This window comes from Diabrotica virgifera, chromosome 9 (genome assembly GCF_917563875.1).
Source record: "Diabrotica virgifera virgifera chromosome 9, PGI_DIABVI_V3a".
Taxonomy (NCBI): Eukaryota; Metazoa; Arthropoda; class Insecta; order Coleoptera; family Chrysomelidae; genus Diabrotica; species Diabrotica virgifera.
The window spans coordinates 51810831-51833610 of NC_065451.1; the positions used below are offsets into that span (position 1 = coordinate 51810831).

The 22780-nt window shown below is 31.5% G+C and overlaps 1 protein-coding gene across 1 annotated transcript in view; it reads left to right on the forward strand.

Moving 5' to 3' along the window:
* The window catches only part of LOC114327195 (ATP-binding cassette sub-family C member 4), a 167827-nt gene extending 146117 nt beyond the window's left edge, over positions 1 to 21710 (forward strand). The window contains exons 8-11 of the mRNA XM_028275725.2: positions 2380 to 2530; positions 9445 to 9675; positions 15417 to 15928; positions 21017 to 21710. Coding sequence (XP_028131526.1) covers positions 2380 to 2530; positions 9445 to 9675; positions 15417 to 15928; positions 21017 to 21481 — 1359 coding nt within the window. The 3' untranslated portion in view covers positions 21482 to 21710. The remainder of the gene's footprint in view (positions 1 to 2379; positions 2531 to 9444; positions 9676 to 15416; positions 15929 to 21016) is intronic.
* Positions 21711 to 22780: the final 1070 nt, after the last annotated feature.

The window sequence follows — 22780 nt, forward strand, 5'->3', positions numbered from 1 at the left end:
TAACGAGTTCAATAAAGATTGAACAAAAAGTGAAACAAAAATACAGGTGTTCAAAGGACTTCCCAAGGCTACTGCATTGCACCTACGTTCTTTAAGATGTATTTGCAGGGGTTTTAGATATTTGAAAAAGAAAATGTAAACCTATTCGTGTTCAAATTGGAGACTATAAACTATACACCTTGTATTTTGCGGATGATAAGGTAATACTTTCAAGAAAGATTCAAGGAAGGTGCAGCATAGGTAGAAGAAAAAGATCCTGGCTGAAAAATCTCAGAGAATGGTTTGGATATAGCTCAACTGAACTCTTTCGGGCTGTAATGTCAAAAGTTAGAATAGCAATGATGATTGTCAACCTTCGTCGCGGAGATGGCACGTAAAGAAGAAGAAGGTAACACTTGCAGAAGATCAAAATAATATCCACTACATATTGCGAAAAAATAGATGACGAATATACTAGGTGCGGTTTATCAATTAATCCATCAAAAGCAGAGCATGTAGTAATGGTAGGTGAAGGAAGACACTTGAAAATGAGAGGCACACAAATTGAAAAATACGAATAGGTATAAATACTTGATGTAAGCATTACCACAGTATATAGAGGTTCCACAGTAAAATCACTCTTCTGTCGGCGCTTTGATCTCAGGAAGTAATACCGGCAGTACGCAATTGGTAATTCACCACTGGTGGATGCGGGTTTTCCCTGTTAAAATCCGTACGTTTCTATGCGACTAGCAATGTGAGAGTGGGGCAAAAGCGACTGCCAACATTGCGCGGTCGCCATGCGCGACTACAGATTTTATTTCCAATTTTTCGGAGAGTGGTTCTACTGTCCCTCTTTATACTGTGGCATTACAAACGACGGTCTGAATACAAAATAAATACTAGAATTCGTCAAGGTACAGTAATACGTCAACTGAATAATAGGTATAGTCGGGAATAACCACACCACTCGAAACACAAAAATTAGAATATACAAAAGTATCATAGAAGGTATATGGTTCAGCGCTGTATGTAATAAATAAAAAGGACACATCCAAATAAGAGATAAAATTTAATAATAAATTTATTTTATTTTTAAGGCGAACTTCTTCTTCTTTTTTAAAGACATGACTGTCTGTTTTTTCAATTTGCCTCTAGTAAGTTGTCGTTCCATCGGTTTCGTGGTCTTCCCACTGATCGTCTTCCTATTGGGGAACCGTCTCTCGCTGTCCTTACTACTATATTTGTTTTCATTCGGCTTATGTGGTCATTCAATTCTATTCTTCTGTTTCTTACCCAGTTATTAATGTTATCCACCTTGCACCTCCGTCGTATACCTGTACTTCTAGCTCTGTCCCATAGAGTCTTACCACCGATTTTTCAAAGGGTTTTCATCTCCGCTGTTTCGAGCAATCTTTTTGCCCTCTCTGTGTCGGGTCGTGTTTCTGCCGCATATGTCATTATTGGTCTGATGACTGTTATGTAAATTCTGCCTTTCATTTCTCTTCCGATATTTTTATTTCTCCACATTGTGTCATTCAGGCAACCTGCGGCTCTGTTTGCTCTATTCACTTGATCTTCCACTTCTGTTTTGAGCCTTCCGTAGCTAAATAGTGTGATGCCTAGATATTGAAACCCCATCATTTGTTCCATTATCTAACCTTCCAGCTCCAATTTACATGTTATTGGATTAGCTGTTATAACCGTGCATTTTCTTTTTTTGAGGAAATCAACATGTTAAAATTTCTGCCGGTTATGTTAAATTGGTGCAGCGTAGGTTGTAAATCATCTTCACTTTGAGAGATTAGTATTGGATCGTCTGCATAGCAGATTATTTTGAGTTGTTTTTCTCCCAAATTGTATTCAATTTTAGTTTTTACTTTTTTATTATTTCGACCATGATCAGGTTGAACAATAAAGTACTCAAGGAATCCCCCTATCTTATCCCATTTCCAGCTTCAATTGGGTCAGTTAGTTTATCTTCCACTTTTACTTTTATTGTGTTGTTCTGGTAGATGTTTTCGATCGTTTTAATCATTCCTAGAGGTACCTACCTCTCTTGAGTATAACGAATGGATAACGTCCTTTAACTTGATCCTGTCAAATGATTTCTTAAGGTCCACGAAACATAAATATGCCGGTTTGTTGTATTCCAACAATTTCTCTTGAACTTACCTGATTATAAACATAGCGTCAGTGCATGACCTTGCCGACCTAAAACCTTGTTGTTCTTCTGCTAATGTTATAATTTCATTCGATTTGTTTGTTATCACTTTGGTTGTTAATTTTAATGTTGTGTTTAATAAGTTAGTTCCTTTGTAATTCACCGGGTTCCATTTGTCTCCTTTTTTGAAGAGAGGTATTAGGATAACTTAAAATATATATTTAACTTTGTTTTAGATTGGTCTGATTGTTACTGGTACAACTTTAGTTATTGCATCAGTAAATCCATGGGTTCTCCTACCGACCGGCGTAATATTAGTTATTTTCTACTTTATAAGGCAAGCATTTTTAGCATCAAGCAGAGACATTAAAAGAGTAGAAGCTGTAAGTAAGTATGGTCTTGAAATAATAACTATATAATAATCAGTCTTCTCTTTAACCTTTCACCACTGAATTAATTTTTACATGTTAGAAACTGAACGTGATAACCGAAATCTACTCATCTGAATACTGCTTATGAAATAATAGTGGTTTCTGTAAACCTTTTTTGTGAACTTGATTATGCTATTGTCTATAAGACATTTAATTACTTCTCTCAATTCCTTTAAACCACACACCACAATACAGCCCACACTACTCTGAAATAGTTTGAATAATTTCTTATAACCTGTAGATACATGACGCGCTCAGAGCAACAGTGGTCTAACCCCAAAAACGAAGTTTTGAGATGAATGCAATTTTTTCATTCGCATTTCCAATATACTTATGGGATGGCGCTACAAATTATGTAGCGCCATTTAGCCAAATATACAGGTAGGTTGTGTAGACCCTTGTTATCCGACATAGGCGTAACTAGGATAAGCCTAGGGGGGGGTTACAACTACTGGAAGGTCTCCGAGGGGTATGGTGTTAAGCGTATCCCACATAACAATTTCATGTTCTTCGTAGATTCATAGAACATACTTTTCAGAAAAAGTGTATACTGAGAATATGCGTAATTACCATTACGAATGTGCAGAGCAAATGCTGAGTATATACATTACAGTACTTAAACGTTCTATGTATTTACTTAGAATATACTACCGCTCTTCTTTTCAGTATATACCAAGAATATACTTTTTAGAACATTCCAAGCAAGTGCTATAAACCTTCTATTTATATACTTAGAATATACTACCGCACATCTTTTTAGTATGTGGGAAGAATATACTTTTAAAAATAATATTCCAAGCAAGTGCTGTATGGCTCAGAAGTATGTTTTCAGCATCACCTAATCTCATCCTAGGTTCTACCAAGTATCATATTTACATATTCAAATTGCATACGAGAATGTAGTTAGTACATTTTACAATATTACTTAAAAAGTAAGTAGCTACATATAAATTTTAGTTATTTGTATACATATTATACAAGGTGTAACAAAAATACAGGTCATAAATTTAATCACATATTCTGGGACCAACAATAGTTCGATTGAACCTAACTTACTAAGTACAAATGTGCACATAAAAAAGTTACAGCCCTTTGAAGTTACAAAATAAAAATCGATTTTTTCCAATATATCGAAAACTATTTGAGATATTATATTGAAAATGGACACGTGGCATTCCTATGGCAGTAGTATCTTAAGAAAAGATTATAGTGAAATTTAGACATCCCATACAAATTTTAAGGGGGTTTTGTTCTTTTAAACCCCCCAAACTTTTGTGTACGTTCCAATTTTATTATTATTGTAGTATCATTGGTTAAACACACTGTTTTAAAAACTTTTTTGCTTCTTAGTACTTTTTCGAAAAGTCGAGTTTTTATCGAGATATTTTGAATATTTGTCAAATCCACCACATATTTGTATATGGTTAAGTACGATTATGGAGAATTTTTTAATAATATGAAAATTTATTTATGATTTACATTTTTAGATATATTTTGAACCATATTAAAAAAGAAGCCACATCTAGATAGAAGGTGCCTTATCAGAAAAATACAAAGAGGCAAAAAAGTTTTAAAAATACTGTGTTTAACTAATGATATCACAGTAATAGTTTAATTGGAACGTACACAAATATTTGGGGGGTTTAAAGGAACAAAACCCCATAAAATTTTTATGTAAACATTAAAAAAGAAGCCGCAACTCGATAAAAACTGTCTTATCGAAAAAATACTAAAAGCCAAAAAAGTTTTAAAAATATTGAATTATTAAATGCCCCATGTCTATTTTTAATAAAAAATCTCTAATAGTTTTCGATATATTCGAAAAAATCGATTTTAATTTTGTAATTTTAAATGGCTGTAACTTTTTTTATGTGCATATTAGTACTAAGGTAAGTTAGGTTCATTAGAACTATTTTTGGTCCCAGAATATGTGATTTAATTTATGACCTGTATTTTTGTTACACCCTGTATAGGTAAGTATATATTATATTTAGGTATTATGTGCATATCAAAATAAACATGCTGAATATATAAATATAATACCTAGATATAAATATTATATAGGTAATATTTAGTGAAACTAAACTAAAACTAAAATTTATATATTTTGTACTTACCTACTATTTAAGTAATATTGAGTTACCAAAATAAATTTAATATTTTCAAGCACAACAAACAAAATAAACAGATTATATGTATGTTCCTAGTTCTAGTTCCTAGTATACTTTGTCGTTCGTCTTCCTCCTAATACCCCAGGCTGTGGGTGAAAAATAGGTCGATTTCAGGATATAATTCAGGAATTTTTGAAACCTATCAGATGTTGTAAAGGACGATGCCAGGAATAACTTCTACTAAAATGTAACCAAAAATATTGTGCGCTTTTATTTTTAATTGCGATTTTCATTTGTTAAATTTGCAATTTTTATTGATTTTTAATTTTGTAGCTTAGGATATTGATTTTAGAGAAAAACATTTTTATAGAAAGTTGTAGTAAATTAAAAAACCTACAATCTGAGGTACGGTAAGTTTAATTTCGTTAATTGGTTATTGTAAAACAGCCTGCGGAAGGTCCAAAATGGCCGTTTTTTACAATTGCAATATTTATTGTACGAATAATTTTTTTTATTTTTTAAAGCTTTAAAATGAAGATCTTTCAATTTCAAACATAAAAAAATGTAAAGCCAGATTAACGAATTTGTTGCTTAGATATTATAAATTGTTTATCCCAAGAGGTCAAATGTCGAAGGCTATAACTTTTTGAAAAAAAATCGTAGAGAGTTGGTGAAACATCTAATCTCCTTCTAAAGAGTTATGTTTTTATATTCTGATGTAAATAAATGCGTAAAACATTTTTAAACCTCTAATTTTCGGGTTTGAAAATAAGAGGGCAAATTTCGTTATAAACATTTAGAGCTGAAGCGGCCCTGTAGATCCTATGAGTTTTTAACTTACAGATTATTGTTGCTGAAGATGAAACGAAGATTTATAAAAAATAAAAAATTTCTACGACCAACTGAAGCCGAGATAATTTTTGGGTTTGAAAATAAGGAGGCAAATTTCGTTAAAAACATTTAGAGCTGAAGCGGCCCTGTACATCCTATGAGCTTCTAACTTACAGATTATTGTTGCTGAAGACAAAACGAAGATTTATAAAAAAATTAAAAATTTTCTACAACCAACTGAAGCCGAGATAATTGTTTTTCTTTTCTTAAGTCGTAGTGCCTTTATTTATAACAATTAAGCAACTATTTACAGTCATTGACTAAAGAAAGACTTATATTATCTTAAAATAAAAAATATTATAAAATATAATTACATTTAATTATTAAAAATTATTTTTAAAATCGGTGCTTTTGCGAGCGGCCGAATTTTGCAAATCGCCCGGCTCGCTTCAAATCCGCGCGGTCGGAAAATTTTTACGTAACTTGTATTAAATTTTGACAGAAAACAATTTAATAATATTACTATTATAATATACAGTCTATTTACCACTGTATTTGTTTTTCTTGATAAACTTTTATATGTGAAATTTCATTTCTGAAGAAATAATATTACAAAAATGATACATTATATACGAAATGTATAACTGTATTTTTAATTTTTTCATTGTTATATAAATATAATAATAATAATGTTACTTCTTACTATAATATACAATATAAAACTTTTTCTCTTGTAGTGACTATTCTTTTTTTATTTCACATATAAAAGTTTATCAAGAAAAACAAATACAGTGGTAAATAGACTGTATATTATAATGGTAATATTATTAAATTGTTTTCTGTCAAAATTTAATACAAGCTACGTAAAAATTTTCCGAGGGCGCGGATTTGAAGCGAGCCGGGCGATTTGCAAAATTCGGCCGCTTGCAAAAGCACCGATTTAAAAAATAATTTATAATAATTAAATGTAATTATATTTTATAATAATTTTTATTTTAAGATAAAATAAGTCTTTCTTTAGTCAATGACTGTAAAATAATTTCTTAATTGTTATAAATAAAGGCACTACGATTTAAGAAAAAAAAAACAATTATCTCGGCTTCAGTAAGTTGTAGAAAATTTTTATTTTTTTTATAAATCTTCGTTTCGTCTTCAGCAACAATAATCTGTAAGTTAGAAACTCATAGGATGTACAGGGCCGCTTCAGCTCTAAATGTTTATAACGAAAAATGCCCCCTTATTTTCAAACCCAAAAATTATCTCGGCTTCCGTTGGTCGTAGAAATTTTTTATTTTTTTATAAATCTTTGCTTCATCTTCAGCAACAATAATCTGTAAGTTAAAAACTCATAGGATGTATAGGGCCGCTTCAGCTCTAAATGTTTTTAACGAAATTTGCCCCCCTTATTTTTAAACCCAAAGATTAGAGGTTTAAAAATGTTTTACGCATTTATTTACATCAGAATATAAAAACATAACTCTTTAGAAGGAGATTGGATGTTTCATCAACTCTGTACGATTTTTTTTCAAAAAGTTATAGCCTTCGACATTTGACGTCTTGGGATAAACAATTTATAATATCTAAGCAACAAATTCGTTAATCTGGCTTTACAATTTTTTTTTATGTTTGCAATTGAAAGATCTTCATTTTAAAGCTTTAAAAAATAAAAAAAAATTTTCGTACAATAAATATTGCAGTTCTAAAAAACGGCCATTTTGGACCTTTCCCAGACTGTTGTGCAATAACAAATTAACGAAATTAAACTTGCCATAGCTCAAATTGTAGGTTTTTTAATTTACTACCACTTTCTATTAAAAGGTTTTTCTCTAAAATCAATATCCTAAGCTGCAAAATTAAAAATCATTAAAGATTGCAAGTTTAACAAATGAAAATCGCAATAGAAAAAAAAGCGCACAATATTTTTGGTTACATTTTAGTAGAAGTTATTCCTGGCATCGTCCTTTACAACACCTGATAGGTTTCAAAAATTCCTGAATTATATCACGTTTTTTCACCCATAGCCTGGGGTATAACACAGCATCAAGCATAGATTGGATACAAATACAAATGCTTGTGCACTGTGCCTTGTGCCTGTTTAGTGTTTGTGTTTGCGTTTTTATTTTCATAAAACCTTTGTTAATTCCTATGCAGGTAGAATGAGAAGGGTCATTTCCGTTATTCCGTTTGCATTATTCCGATCGTTCACGATCTGGTAATGGTGTATTCTTTTATAAACAGCAGTTGCAAATATTTAATAAATTCCAACGATGTAAAAATACTCACGGTAAAATCAAAATGCTAAATTCATTTCAATTATGAAAACGATTTTTTTTTCTTTAATATAAATTAATTTTTAAACTTTTTTACCATACCTACAATTAAAACAATTTTAAGAAATGAATTCATCCGGGATACCTACATACATAAATTTTATTAATTATTCTAAAAATAATAAGTTGATAATCTAGAAGGCTAACATTATTCTTCCTATACATACATATTCTTTTTAAGATATTTTAAAGTATGTGTTAAGCACATACTTTTAAAGTATATTCGATGAAGGGATATTCCAATAATATACTTTTACGAATATTCTGAGATATTATACGTACACGAATGTGCTCAGTATATTCGGTACGAGAATATTCTTTAAAGTATATACAAAGAACATGAAATTTAGAATGTTTTTTAGGGTACATGCTATGCTTGTACTACGCATGTACTAAAAAGAATATACTCTGTCGAATGTTGGTAGTATATGCTTTGAACATGATGCGAACATCATTGTTATGTGGGATAGAGCTCAAAGTACATCCCAATGGGGGGGGGGGTTATAACCCCAAACGCCCCTGGTTACGCCTATGTTATCCGAAGATTTAATGTTGTTAATTTTATTGATATATTAATCTAAAAATGCTTAATTTGTGGCTTAGGCCACTGTTGCTGTAAACGTCTCAATTACCCATTCCAAATCACGCGACAAAATATGGCGTCTGATGGCAAACACTTTGATCAAATCATCAAGTGTCATAACAAAGCGTTGTTTGGCACGTGGTTGTTGTCAATTGTTTTTCAGTTTTCAGTATTTTCAGAGTTTTTTGGGATTGATTATTATTTTTGAGATGCAGAGTGACTATTTCAAGACATTATTGCTTGAAAATCCTGATATTGGTAAAAGATAAGCTACAAAATCTAATTTCTCTTTGTTTACAAAACAGTAGTGTATGTGTTACATATTTAAGAATAATGAGGAATAATTACGAAATAATAGACTTATGTAAAATATGTAGTGTTAATGTGAATGTATGAGGGTTATAATGCATGTACTCTAAATGTCATAACAACATTTGATCACCTACTTTTAAAACAGTTACCAGTAATAAAATGTTTAATGTAGACTCTCTGATTCTTTAGTTTTGAATTAGTGAGATCGTCTCTCTTGATCGCTGTTATCCAGAGAGCCCTTACGCCTTTCAGATAATTGGTTCTTATCAGTAAGAAATTTGTGGGTCAAAACCACAGGCACAGAAATTTTTTTTTATATCATCTCTGTTTACTACAAGGCATGTAACAAGCATTTTTCTATATTAATAAGTCTAGAAATATATATAAAAACTATTTAACAAGTCACTACAACTATAAAGTCACTTTTGTCTCTGTTCTCTCACAATAAAAAATTTTAAAACACCAAACTTATCAATTGTTTTTCGACATGCACCATATTGAATAATTTTTGACATGTCATTGGAATAACTAATTGTACAATCTCATTTGTACGTATGTAAAAGCGGATCCATTAACTATCAGTAACCATAAATTAGCGATCGGGAACTAACGTTTTCCACAGTGGTCAAAGGGTATAACACCACGAATATCTTGTTTTATTTTATTTCGATGACATTTACAACAGATTTTGTTTGATTTTTAGCTCGTAGTCCAATATTTACGCATTTATCAGCATCTTTGCAAGGTCTAACAACTATAAGAGCTTTTAGAGCTGAAGAGATTCTTACTAAAGAATTCGATCACTTTCAAGATGCTTATACTGCAGCGTACTATATGTTTTTGACTGCTAATCGTGGATTTGGGTTTTGGCTAGATCTACACTGTGTAATTTTTATAGGAATGGTGGTCGTAAGCATATTGTTTATACAGAAAGGTACGTATATTATCATTTAAATTATTTTAAAAAACCCATAAAGTTTTTCTCGTTGTCAATTGCACCTGAATATTGAGAATGCTAGGGCGTGACTTCTGAAGTACCTTCAAATTTCTGTTATCTCTGTTGGAACCTCATCCGGTCCCACTGCCTTTCGATTTTGAGCTAAGTATTAAAACCTTAAAGGTTTCAAAAATGAATAACCAATTTCAATTTCGTTGCAACACGAAACTACAGCCGCATCATTATTCCAGTTCAATCAGAGAGTGCAGCAAGCACCTCTACCGGTTTCTAAACTTATTAGTCTCTCATCAGGAGGCAGATATGCTGCTCTCTCTGACCCAAATAAGACAAACCCCGGCGTGTAGTCATGGATTGCAACGAACCAGTCACGGATTGCAACGAACGAAATGGCAGGGATGCCCTAGCGGCAACTGCTATCAAAAAACTTCATCATGAAAAAATTAGTTTTGCTTCCATCTTGCAAAAATGTAGAACCTTACCAGGCACTCTATACTCAAATTTATCTGTTTGTCCTTTGTTAAGTGTGTAGTTATATGTTAATTTAAGTTGCCACCAAACTATTTATTTCATATTAACCCTTAAGATCCTGAATTAATTTATTTAGAAAATTTTATTTTTTTTTTATTTTTATGTATTCAGGAGAAGGTTTTAAAACAAATACATGCATTTTTTTCTTAAGAGGAAACAGTAGCGATCAACAGGTAGCGAAAACGCGTTCCAAGATTGCGGCTGTAATTTTGAATATTTTTTTGAGATATTTGGCACACGTATTCGTAATATATTAAGGAATGGCGGTACAGAGCCCAATTTGAAAAATATATTAATATGTGGAAATTACTCTGTAATTAAATACAATATTAAAAAAACGAACCTGTATCGCCATTAAGAAGAACAAAAAAATACACTTTCTTCAAATAAACTTTTTTATCTGATGCCTAGATTTTGTGTCATTTTGGAACTACTAAAATTTTTTATTTCATTAGTAGTTCAAAAATGACACAAAATCTAGGCATCGGATAAAAAAGTTTATTTGAAGAAAGTATTTTTTTGTTGTTCTTATTGGCGGTACAGGCTCGTTTTTTTAATATTGTATTTAACTACAGAGTTATTTCCACATATTAATATATTTTTCAAATTGGGCTCTGTACCGCCATTCTTTATTATAGTACGAATACGTGTGCCAAATATCTCGAAAAAATATTCAAAATTACAGCCGCAATCTTGGAACGCGTTTTGGCTACCTGTTGATCGCTACTGTATCACCTTAATTATTTTTGATTTTTTAGAAAATTTCCGTTACATATATGTAACGCTAGGACGATATAGGAGCAAACATATTTAAAATATTTCCGATTATAAATTTCAAAATAACAAACAAATACAAAACTAGATAAATGAAAAATTATAATTAAGTTACTCTAGATTAAAATCTATGTTGCACTTGATGCACACTCCCACATTGAACTTGCAACCCGTGGTACGCACATATTTATGAACTACAGCATTCATCTGCAAAACGTTTCCTTTTATTATCAGGAATGTAGGTCAGGAGATGATCAAACTTATCATATCTTATATCTACAACTACTTTGGACGAAGATGGCCTGCCTGCATATTTTGGTTTGGTACCATATTTCGTAAGATATGATGTTACTAGATATATTCGAAATTCTAGTTGTGGCATAGGATCATAGGATCTATTATGTCCAGTTATGTCCAGCATCAATGTAGATAGACCATTATGACCATAGTTATGTCCAGCATCAATGTAAATAATTGAAACAGACTGTATGACTTGTACACACTTCTAAAAAAGGGTCAAACCGGCAAACAGGTGTATGTTCTCAAAGAAATTGAAAGTGTGTAAAAAAACTTTTAATAATCAGCTAAGTACTTTCAGCACATAACGTGCCATCATCAGAGCTTCCTAAAAGGACATTTAAGATAAGAGATTTTTTATATACAAAAGATTGAAAAAACTTACGTCCTCTTATAAATCCTTCATGGAAGAGTAATTGTTAAAACTCACATGATAAATCATGGATACTGGGCAAAAGCCACAGATATTGGGTATAAAACCCTTAAAATCAAAAGTTATCACATCTAAATTCTTTTTTTATTTTAAATTTTAAAATTACAACATGGCTGCGTCAAACCGTTGTGAGTTCACGTGAACAGCTGAGCCGGCTGAGCGCTGTCATTCATTCAAATGATAAAGAAGGAACCACTAATTTATGCGCCCTCTATATTGGTATGTAAATAAAAATTAATTAAATTGAAAATGACTAAAAGGCCATGTGTTGGTTAAATTAATTCTAAGTGAAGGTACTAAATTTTTTTAAAATTAAATTTTCAAAATTACAAATATTAATATTGAAGTGAAATGTTAACGTGTACGTAAGTTATCAAAAATTCTTTTAAAAAACAAACCGTTATGGTTTGACCAAGTGTAGAAAAGAAGTTGATGAAAACAAACCAAGGAGAAGTCTCATTTGTCAAGTTCAGAGTTCAAAAGCTGTTATTTTAGAAAATTAACAAATTTACCAAAAGATTAAGTCAAATCTCAAATATTCTACTTATATGTAATCAATGAAAGAAAACTCAAGAATACCGAAAAAGTAATGTTCAAAACACCTACAGCAATTGTTGGGTATACTGTATACTAAACCAAAATTATTAAAGAAATTTCTTAAAGATAGGATCAAATTTACAGTTTAATTGAATCTAGAAATAAGTAGAGAAATGAAAAGAAATCCTCAAAACTGTGTTAACACTCAGATTCAATTAAACTGTAAATTTGATCCTATCTTTAAGAAATTTCTTTAATAATTTTGGATTAGTATACAGTATTCGCTCCGAGCGTTAACAAAGTGTCAAAGCATAATCGACCGACCTGCTCATGGTGGCGGTTTTTTGAAATATTATAAGGACGCTTTGTGTATGTTTTAATGAGATATTTAAAAAAAATGCCGTGTCACGCTAGTGATACTATGTATTAATATAAACAGAAAATAAAAACGCACTTAATCTGATATAAATTCTTCACTTTCCAATATTGATTATCAGTTTGATTTTGTATACATAACCTCACTATCGTAGTTTATGTCAATAAATCTTTATTAACGAAAAAGAAAATATTTTTGTTGCACTATAAATTACAGTATAAATTAATAACTAATGAATTCTAACAATTGTATTCGGTTATTATCACTACAAAATAAAATATTCAAGTTTAACAAAATAATCCCATAAGACTCAATGTTAAAACGTCTTTACAAAATCTGACAGCGTGTCATGTGACTGTAAGTAGAGGGAAGACACACGGAGCCAATACCCAAAAATTGCTGTAGGTGTTTTGAACATTACTTTTTCGGTATTCTTGAGTTTTCTTTCATTGATTACATATAAGTAGAATATTTGAGATTTGACTTAATCTTTTGGTAAATTTGTTAATTTTATAAAATAACAGCTTTTGAACTCTGAACTTGACAAATGAGACTTCTCCTTGGTTTGTTTTCATCTAACTTCTTTTCTACACTTGGTCAAACCATAACGGTTTGTTTTTTAAAAGAATTTTTGATAACTTACGTTCACGTTAACATTTTACTTCAATATTAATATTTGTAATTTTGAAAATTTAATTTTAAAAAAATTTAGTATCTTCACTTAGAATTAATTTAACCAACACATGGCCTTTTAGCCATTTTCAATTTAATTAATTTTTATTTACATACCAATATAGAGGGCGCATAAATTAGTGGTTCCTTCTTTATCATTTGAATGAATGACAGCGCTCAGCTGTTCACGTGAACTCACAACGGTTTGACGCAGCCATGTTGTAATTTTAAAATTTAAATTTAAAATTTTAAAATTTTAAAATAAAAAAAGAATTTAGATGTGATAACTTTTAATTTTAAGGGTTTTATACCCAATATCTGTGGCTTTTGCCCAGTATCCATGATTTATCATGTGAGTTTTAACAATTACTCTTCTATGAAGGATTTATAAGAGGACGTAAGTTTTTTCAATCTTTTGTTTATAAAAAATCTCTTATCTTAAATGTCCTTTTAGGAAGCTCTGATGATGGCACGTTATGTGCTGAAAGTACTTAGCTGATTATTAAAAGTTTTTTTACACACTTTCAATTTCTTTGAGAACATACACCTGTTTGCCGGTTTGACCTTTTTCAATGTAAATAGGCACCACCATCATTTTTTAGAGCAAATTTGTACTTGGTATCTAGCTACATTCTGGTCCATAAGATCAACTTCAACTTTCCTTTCACTAGTATTTTAGCTTTTGCTGATGATCTGGAAGGCTGAGCCTCGTCAATATCATCATATATTTTGAAATATTTTTCACTATTTCGTAAAACAAGTTCAACAGGTGCTCTTAGAATTCTCTCGGACAGCTTGTTAAAATTCCTCATCACTAAACTCCTCGTCTGTAAGCAAATTCAATTCTGGGGTTTCAGTACCTATATATAGCATCAACGTCTACAGTTTCAACGGCATCAATTATTTCCAGCGCCTCCTGAAGAGAAAACCCTTTTCTGGAACAAACAATACAATTCCAAAGGTTCCGATTTTTGCTCCCATATGTTCCTAGCGTTACATATATGCAACACCAAAAATGAAAGGAATTTTTTACAAAACCAGGATAAAATTTCTAAAAATTTATATTATCAATAAGAAAAGACGTTAATTTATTCTCAAATAAAAACACTTAAAACAAAATATAATAACAAAAGAATAGTAAAAATAAACTTATTCGAACTTGAGATCCATTTTTACCATAAATAATAAACACCGTCACATAAAACACTCAACTAAATAAACCGGTTAGATCAAATCCTCGAACCAACTGCTGAAAACTAGTAAACAAGTGTCCCTTGAAAGTCTTGCATCATCATCTAGTTAAAATTAGGATCACTTCCCGAATTTAAGGCTTAAGATTTTAGCGGTTTCTGTGTTACATATATGTAACGCTAGGAGCTTAAGGGTTAAATGACATTCGAGGATTATACCTTCTTTTTATTGACGAAATGCCCCTGATGATGCTCTAGATAGCGAAAGTATACTTGGGCAAGATTTAATAAATTCAGTGCTCGATATCTGCCTTTTGACTTTTAAAATTCATATATTCGAGCATTTAACCATTTCATATTCTAATAAATAATTATTTTTGTATTTTTTTAAATAATTCTTTATAATATATTTTTTTGTATTTTTTTTTCTAAATGATGTTCTCAGAGTTCCACAGCAAAAACTGCAACATTCTTCTTTAGGCCTCTACTTAATTCGAAAGCTTTTTACTATGGACTGTCCAAGTTCGTCATTCATTTTTATCTACATACATATTTTTTTTATTAAATTTTTTGAATTATGATGTATTTTTTCTCTATTATTTTTTTATATTTTTTTTATATTTTTTCTTCTTTTTTTTTATCTTTTAATATATAAAAATTTACAAGAAATACTTACTCTATATTTTACAATTACAATTTAAGTTTAATATCTACAATATGTTTATACAATAGTCGGTATACCAACTCATTATTTTCTAATGTTAATAAATAATTTAAATTAATGTTAATAAAATGTTAATTAACCTGTTTAATTACGCTAAAAAATATTTCTTTGTACAATAATAATTTATTTTGATATAGGTACTGTGACGGCGGATTAGCAAAAACTTAAACTTTTTTATGTTTTTAGAAACTTTTGGTGGGAATGTCGGCTTATCATTGACTCAAGCAATAACACTTTCTGGAATGTTCCAATGGGGTATGCGTCAATGGAGTGAACTCGAAAATCAAATGACATCAGTGGAAAGAGTACAAGAATACGCAGACCTTCCAAAGGAAAAAGACGAGATTAAAAAGGAGCCACCCCCTAATTGGCCAAGCATGGGCCATATGAAGTTTGAGAACATGTCCTTGAGATATTCTGATGATAGTCCATACGTGTTGAAAAATCTCAACTTTGAAGTCAAACCTAAACAGAAGATTGGTATAGTTGGTCGGACCGGTGCTGGTAAATCTTCTTTGATACAAGCTGTATTTAGGTTGGCTCAAAATGAGGGACACATATTTATAGATGGTATAGATAGTAAGAGCGTAGAATTGAGATTGCTTAGATCTAAGATATCAATCATACCCCAAGAACCAGTATTGTTTTCAGGAACGCTAAGGAAAAATTTAGATCCGTTCGATGAACACAAAGATGAGGTAAATAATACTGTTGTTTTCATTTTCATTAATTAAGCCTGTATTTAATGATTACAGTTATACAAGGTGGGCCAATGAAAACAGTCCACCTCGATATTTGGCAGTATTTATTAGATTTTAAGGAAATGAGGAAACAGGTCGATTTTTGTTCTAAGGGGACACATTTTTACGATATATACATCTGGAATTTGTCATCCTCCTCCCTTCCACTTTCCCAACCCTTTATTTGAAAATAGGGGATATACCATATGCGGCACATCATTAGAAAGGCAATTCGATGGAGTATTCAGACATAACGATTGTCTACGATTTCCTTTTGTAATTTGCCCCGTCTTTGCAAAAAATTCTTAATTTATTTAAAGTACAACACCTCTTAAAACTGAAACGTAACGCCTATGGTTTGCTAATATGTCATATGTCATGACAGATATCATTAGATGTCAAAGTGATCTTCCAATCTTCCGACGGACAGTCTTTAACAAATGTACGAAAAAGCTTGTACATATGTGAAATTATAAATATAATCTCAGAGGGTATAATATGTGTACTGTACTTAATAAGGATAATTTTAGGTTTAGGTTAGGTTCAAATGGGAAAGGGTTTACCAGCAGACAATATTCATATGTTACAAAGTTATACCAAGTATATACAAAGTTGTATACGGTACATCCCATGTCAAATCACTCAGACAAAAAATTTTGGATCTCCGATTTGTCTGAAAATTGGTATATAGCTTCTGCGGGACGTAAAAATAAGATATTTAAGGTCAAAAAATCTTCTTCTTCTTTTTTCTCAAAATGTTATTTTATGCGATTTTACAGTGATTTGGTGTTTATTTAAACAAATATGCATTTTCTGTCGGAAAGTATCAATGAAAAACATAATATTTTAATAGAAAGGGCTCAAAAATGTCATTATATGGCATTATAACAAGTTATTTTGAATCAAAACAAGTTTTTGATCAAATTTTATAGTGTAAAAAACGTTAAAATACCGTTTTTTACATTTTCCTCCATTCCCAAAATACATCATCATCGATGTGGCTGAAAATTTGCCCACAGATAGCCAAAAGATAGGACTTTAAGTGGATAGAAGGATTTGAATTATATTACAATACCAAAAAAGTTACATGAAGTAATATCAGACTCAAAAGTATATATTAGTCCAGTCGGGATAGCATTGAATGCCGAGCTGCCCAAAATTTTATTTTTCTGATCTTTAGGGGAGTCAACAGTAGCCTAAATTTAAAATCACGAAAGAATTCCTCCGTTACGTTAGCCGCCATCTTGATTTTAAAGGAGAACCTGTTTTGCTCAATATCTCCGCCATTTTTAACTTTTCGACAAAAATGGTAGGAACTGAAATTGTTCCAAATAAATCGTATTTACAATTATTACAATTTCTTTTTAACAATTTTTGTCGTGAGGTCGATATTTTCGAGTTAATTTTACTTACAGTAGACGCCCATATTTTTGACTATAATATTGCATGTAACTTTTTTGGTATTGAAATATAATTCAAGTCCGTCTCACCACGTAAAGTCCTATGTCTTGTCTATCTGTGGGCAAATTTTCAGCCAAATCGATTATGATGTATTTTGAGAATGGAGAAAAAAGGAAAAAAACGGTATTTTAACGTTTTCTACACTATAAAATTTGATCAAAAGCTTGTTTTGAATCAAAGTAACTTATTATAATGCCATATAATGACATTTTTGTGTCCCTTCTATTAAAATATTATGTTTTCCATTGATACTTTACGATAGAAAATGCAAATTTGTATAAATAAACACCAAATCACTGTAAAACCGCATAAAATAACATTTTGAGAAAAAAGAAGAAGATTTTTTGACCTTAAATATCTTATTTTTAAGTCCCGCAGAAGCTATATACCAATTTTCAGACAAATCGGAAGTCCAAAATTTTTTTTGCTCCCAAATTGAGTGATTTGAAATGGAATGACCCATACAAAGTTTTACCAAACTGTGAAGCTTTGTCGCGGCTTTCTGTCTCGAGCACTAATGCCGGTCACACACGAATTGGCTGTTCCACGTTCCACGTGTCTCACGTTTGAACTACCTCGAACTCGTGTATACATACCCTCATTTCAATTTGAACCTAAAAATGAAGTGAAGTCACAAATTTTTACGTTTAACTCACTACAACTCTGTTCCATTTTAATATTTTTTTCTAAAATTTCTACAACATATATTTCTCACCTTTGTGAAGACTATGAAAGTAGCTGTAGTCTCTCAGTCTTTTTTTTATAAAAGTTATGAATTTTTAAAAATAAAAGGTACAGATTCGCGAATTGCAGAGTTAAATCGCAAAAATTAAGTGACAAAATTTAAAATCTATCTATTTGATCTCGTTTATGTTAAACCATAAAGTTCAAAGAAGTTTTATTGGGACTTTTAAGTCTAGATGTGTTATAGAAAAAATATGGTGCAACTTTTAATTTTAAGAAAAACGTGGTTTAACTTTTTTTATTTTTAGGCCAAAATTGCGATTTTGACAATGTTCTCCTACCTAAAATTCAAAATAAACTTGATTTTCGTTTTCAGCACCATCAAAAACATAAAGTAGGACCAAAATTAGCCATTCACCCCCAATGATTAGTATCTCGAAAAAGGAGTGTTAATTTGGGGATTTATAACGTATATGTTAAACTTTGCACCATTTGTTTTCTATAAAACGTTTTGATCCAAAACTTTCCAGAAAACTTCTTTGTACTCATGTTTTATTTTTGAATTTGATTTAAAATTTATATTTCAAATTTTGTCAGTCAAATTTTGCGATTAAACTTTGCAATTCACGAATCAGCACCTTGTACTTTAAAAGATTCATAACTTTTACTAGAATAAGACTAAAAGCTTAAAGCTGAAACCATTGTCTTCAAAAATGTGAGGGATATAATACAGTGTACAAACTTTAGAAAAAAATATTAAAACGGACCAGAATTCTATAGGTCTCGCAAAAAAACGTATTTCATTTTTTTTATTTTTAGGGTACAATTGCAATTTTGACAATATTCCCCCACCTAAAATTTAAAATAAATTTCATTTTCGGTTTTGTTACGGTCACAGACATAATCTAAGACCAAAATTATCCATTCACCACCCATGGTCAGTATCTCGAAAAATAAGCGTTATATTGGGGATTTCCAATGTCGACATTAAAAGTTGCACTATTTTTTTTTTCTATAAAACATTTTAATCTAAAACTTACCAGAAAACTTCTTTGTACTCTTGACTTTAACATAAACGTGATTAGGAAGCTAATAGGTCTGGATCCCGCGCATGAAAAAAAGTTGATTAATAGCAAGCCGAAAATTTGTTTGGTCAGTGGACCAAAACTGGAACAGGTCAGACCACGAAAACGGCACATGTATTTTGTCGGACAGAACAGACTTATGTAGAATTTTCACAGATCCGATATCCGAAGACACGAAATACGAAATTTTTTCGTACGATTATATTTGATTGTCGTATCCGAAATTTTTTGACATTTGTGTAATATGTCACGATTATTCCATGGATTGATATTTGATACAAATGTTTGCTGTTGGATATTGAACAGGAACAGATAGATAGTTTTATTTCGATTTTATTCTTATTATTGTTTGGATCATCATGGATTCGTCAAATTATCTGTTTGAAGAGGATAAAAATGTGAGTTATTGTTAGAAGTACCATCACATCCATTTATAATTAACTGTTTTTAATGGGAAATAGCCACAACTTTACTAAAAAATAAAATCATTTTTTTATTAAAATTGTGGCTTATTTCTCATTAAAAATAGTTAATTATAAAAATGCCACAAGAAAATAGTTTCAGAACAACATCCATTTATAATTACGATTTTGTTGTTCCATTTCAATATATCAAAAACATAAACACTTCACAAAAGTAAGGTTATCAAGACGTTCAAGATAGAATGTCAACAGTGTCAAAATTCATCCGATTTTCGTGCAAAAGTTAAAATAATTTTAACTTCTTCCGATGACTTTTTAATTTCGTACGAAAACCCAACTGTCACTTTTCAGCCAGTGAAATTCTCTGAAATTTCTATCGTATCATCGTACCGTCGGACATCGGATCTGTGAAAATCCACCTTTACACTCTCCGGACAGAGATTAAACTCTTATGCCAAAATCAGACTGCTATTTATCACCAAATGGGCGTTTTAATGAGTGGAACATGTAAAATATGTCAAATGATAGGAATTATGACAGGTGATAAATAGCAGTCTGATTTTTGCATGAGAGTTTAAGTCTATTCTGTCGGACAAAATAAATGTGCCGTTTTCGTGGTCTGACAGCTCCAAATTTTTAACCTGTTCCACAATTAAAACTACCCCTGTTACAGTGTTTCCATATATCAAAGTTTATCCGACTAGACACCCTTAAGCTATTAACAAATTTTCAGCTTGCTATTAATCAACTTTTTTTTCATACGCGGGATCCAGACCTAGCAGTCCAAAATCCATATATAATGAAAGAAATCAGAACTACCCCAAAACTTTCCCACTAGGGGGCTCGTAGAGTACAAATTCACTGAATCATTAGTTATTTCTCAGAAAATAGATCACTCTTCAAAACCCCTTCATTCCAATTTTCATGATTCTGTTGCCTTTAGTTCTCGAGATATTTCTAATAGGCCCTTTATCTGCCTCACTCTATATACTCTAAAAATTTCAGAAAAAAATATTAAAATGGAACAGAGTTGTAGCGAGGTAAACGCAAAAAACGTGATTTAATTTTTCTTTATTTTTAGGTTAAAATTGCGATTTTAACAATGTTCCCTCACATAAAATTCAAAATAAACTTCATTTTCGTTTTCAGCACCCTCGAAAATATAAAGTATAAATAAAATTAGCCATTCACCCCTCTGTGGTCAGTATCTCGAAAACTAAGCGCTTTTTTGAGAGTGTCCCGCTCGTGTATAAGAAATAATGCGGCTGAGTACAGATCTAACCAAAAGTTTTAAGAGGTAGAAAATATAATGCCACAATGTTTACTAATCTTCCTGAAGAAGTTCTTTTCTTTAACTTTGATAAGTTTCATTAATAATTACATTTCTGTTATAGGTTCTGTGGGATGCTTTGGAGGAAGTAGAACTAAAACACGCCGTTGATGAATTACCAGCAGGTCTGGACAGCAAAATGGCCGAAGGCGGTTCAAACTTCAGTGTTGGCCAAAGGCAGCTGGTCTGCTTAGCTAGAGCGATAATTAGAAGAAACAAGATTCTGGTACTCGACGAAGCAACTGCCAACGTAGACCCAATGACTGATTCCATCATTCAAACCACTATAAGACTGAAATTTTCTGAATGTACTGTGTTAACGATAGCACACAGATTGCACACAATCATGGATTCCGATAAGGTTTTAGTTATGGACGCTGGAGAAGCTGTTGAATTCGATCATCCACACAAGCTGCTTAAGAAGAAAGGGGTATTCTATGGATTAGTTCGACAAACTGGTACCACAATGGCAGAGAACTTACAAGGAATAGCAGAAGAAAGTTTTTATAAACAAATTAAAGATAGATAGGTCTTCAAAAAAATGTTCCTGTGATTATTAGCCAATTTTAAATTAAGAACTTTTATGAGATCATAACGACAGCTGTTTTGTGATGAATAAACATTTATTGATATTAAATTTGTTTCGTAAAATTTGGCAGCATTTAAAATTGTACTTAATATTTTTACTTAATTTGTACCAAGTACTGTAACGTGACAATAATTTGTATAAAATATTAAATATATTTTTAGTTGATGAATTCTACCGTTACTTGAATAATTCCTGTTACAAATAGAACCAAATAGCCGTTTCTATTAAAAATAAAACAATAAAACATGACATAATATTTACAAAAGTAGACCAAAGTAACACTACTATTGCTAGAGACAAAAGAGACTATAATAATAAACCAATAGAATTTTTAAATAACCAAAATAGTATGTATAACAGTAAACAAAGACCCCACAGAAAAATACCGAAAATAAATTAAACTAGCCATTGAAAATTCAAAATCAATATTAAGTCCAACAGAACAGAAATACCTTAATATTATGAACCCAAAACCTCCTAAATAAAATGACAGTAAATAAGATATAAAATAAGAAATAAAATAAAAGTGGACAATACGTGGCTCCATCAACAACGACAAGGCAATTAGTGTGTGCCCCATACTCGCTAATTTTTACTAATTAAGATTTTATTTTCAGGACATCCTACAAAAAAGAATATAAAAAAACTCAAAATAATCGGCCTCGTCCAAAAAAAATTACTAACACCGGCGGAAGCCAAAAAAAAAACACAAAAACCCGAGCAAGTAGGGCCCAACCCTTGAGCACCAGGTCTCTGAACCGAGCTTAACTCGATTCAGAGGCCTGGGGCCCAAGCAAGCAATTTTAGTACCGCGGACAAGTCACAAGAAGATAACAGGCATATAACGCTTCTCGCTGGCCTGATTTGCAAATCGGTTAGGGCACCACGTTGGTATTCTATTACCCAGGATTCCCACGTGGAAAGCATTTGGCTGATAGTTGTGCCCCTATCACGCATCAGCGTGCGATAGGGGGGAAGGGATGGCCCGGAGCATTGGAGCGCGGTGGAGTGACTCCTGTCTTAGACTCGGGTTAATACACCTCGCTCCAATGAATTGTTACACCCGAACGTACTTCCCTAAGGGTGAACAAGTCTCACGGGTCGGGTTGAATCAAATTGCTTGCTTGCTTGCTTGCTTGCTTGATACCTCCTAAATTATACTCTTTTATCAAACTACACAAACCAGACCACCCTATAAGGCCTGCAGTTTCTTTTTATACAGCTCCGTCATCGTCATAT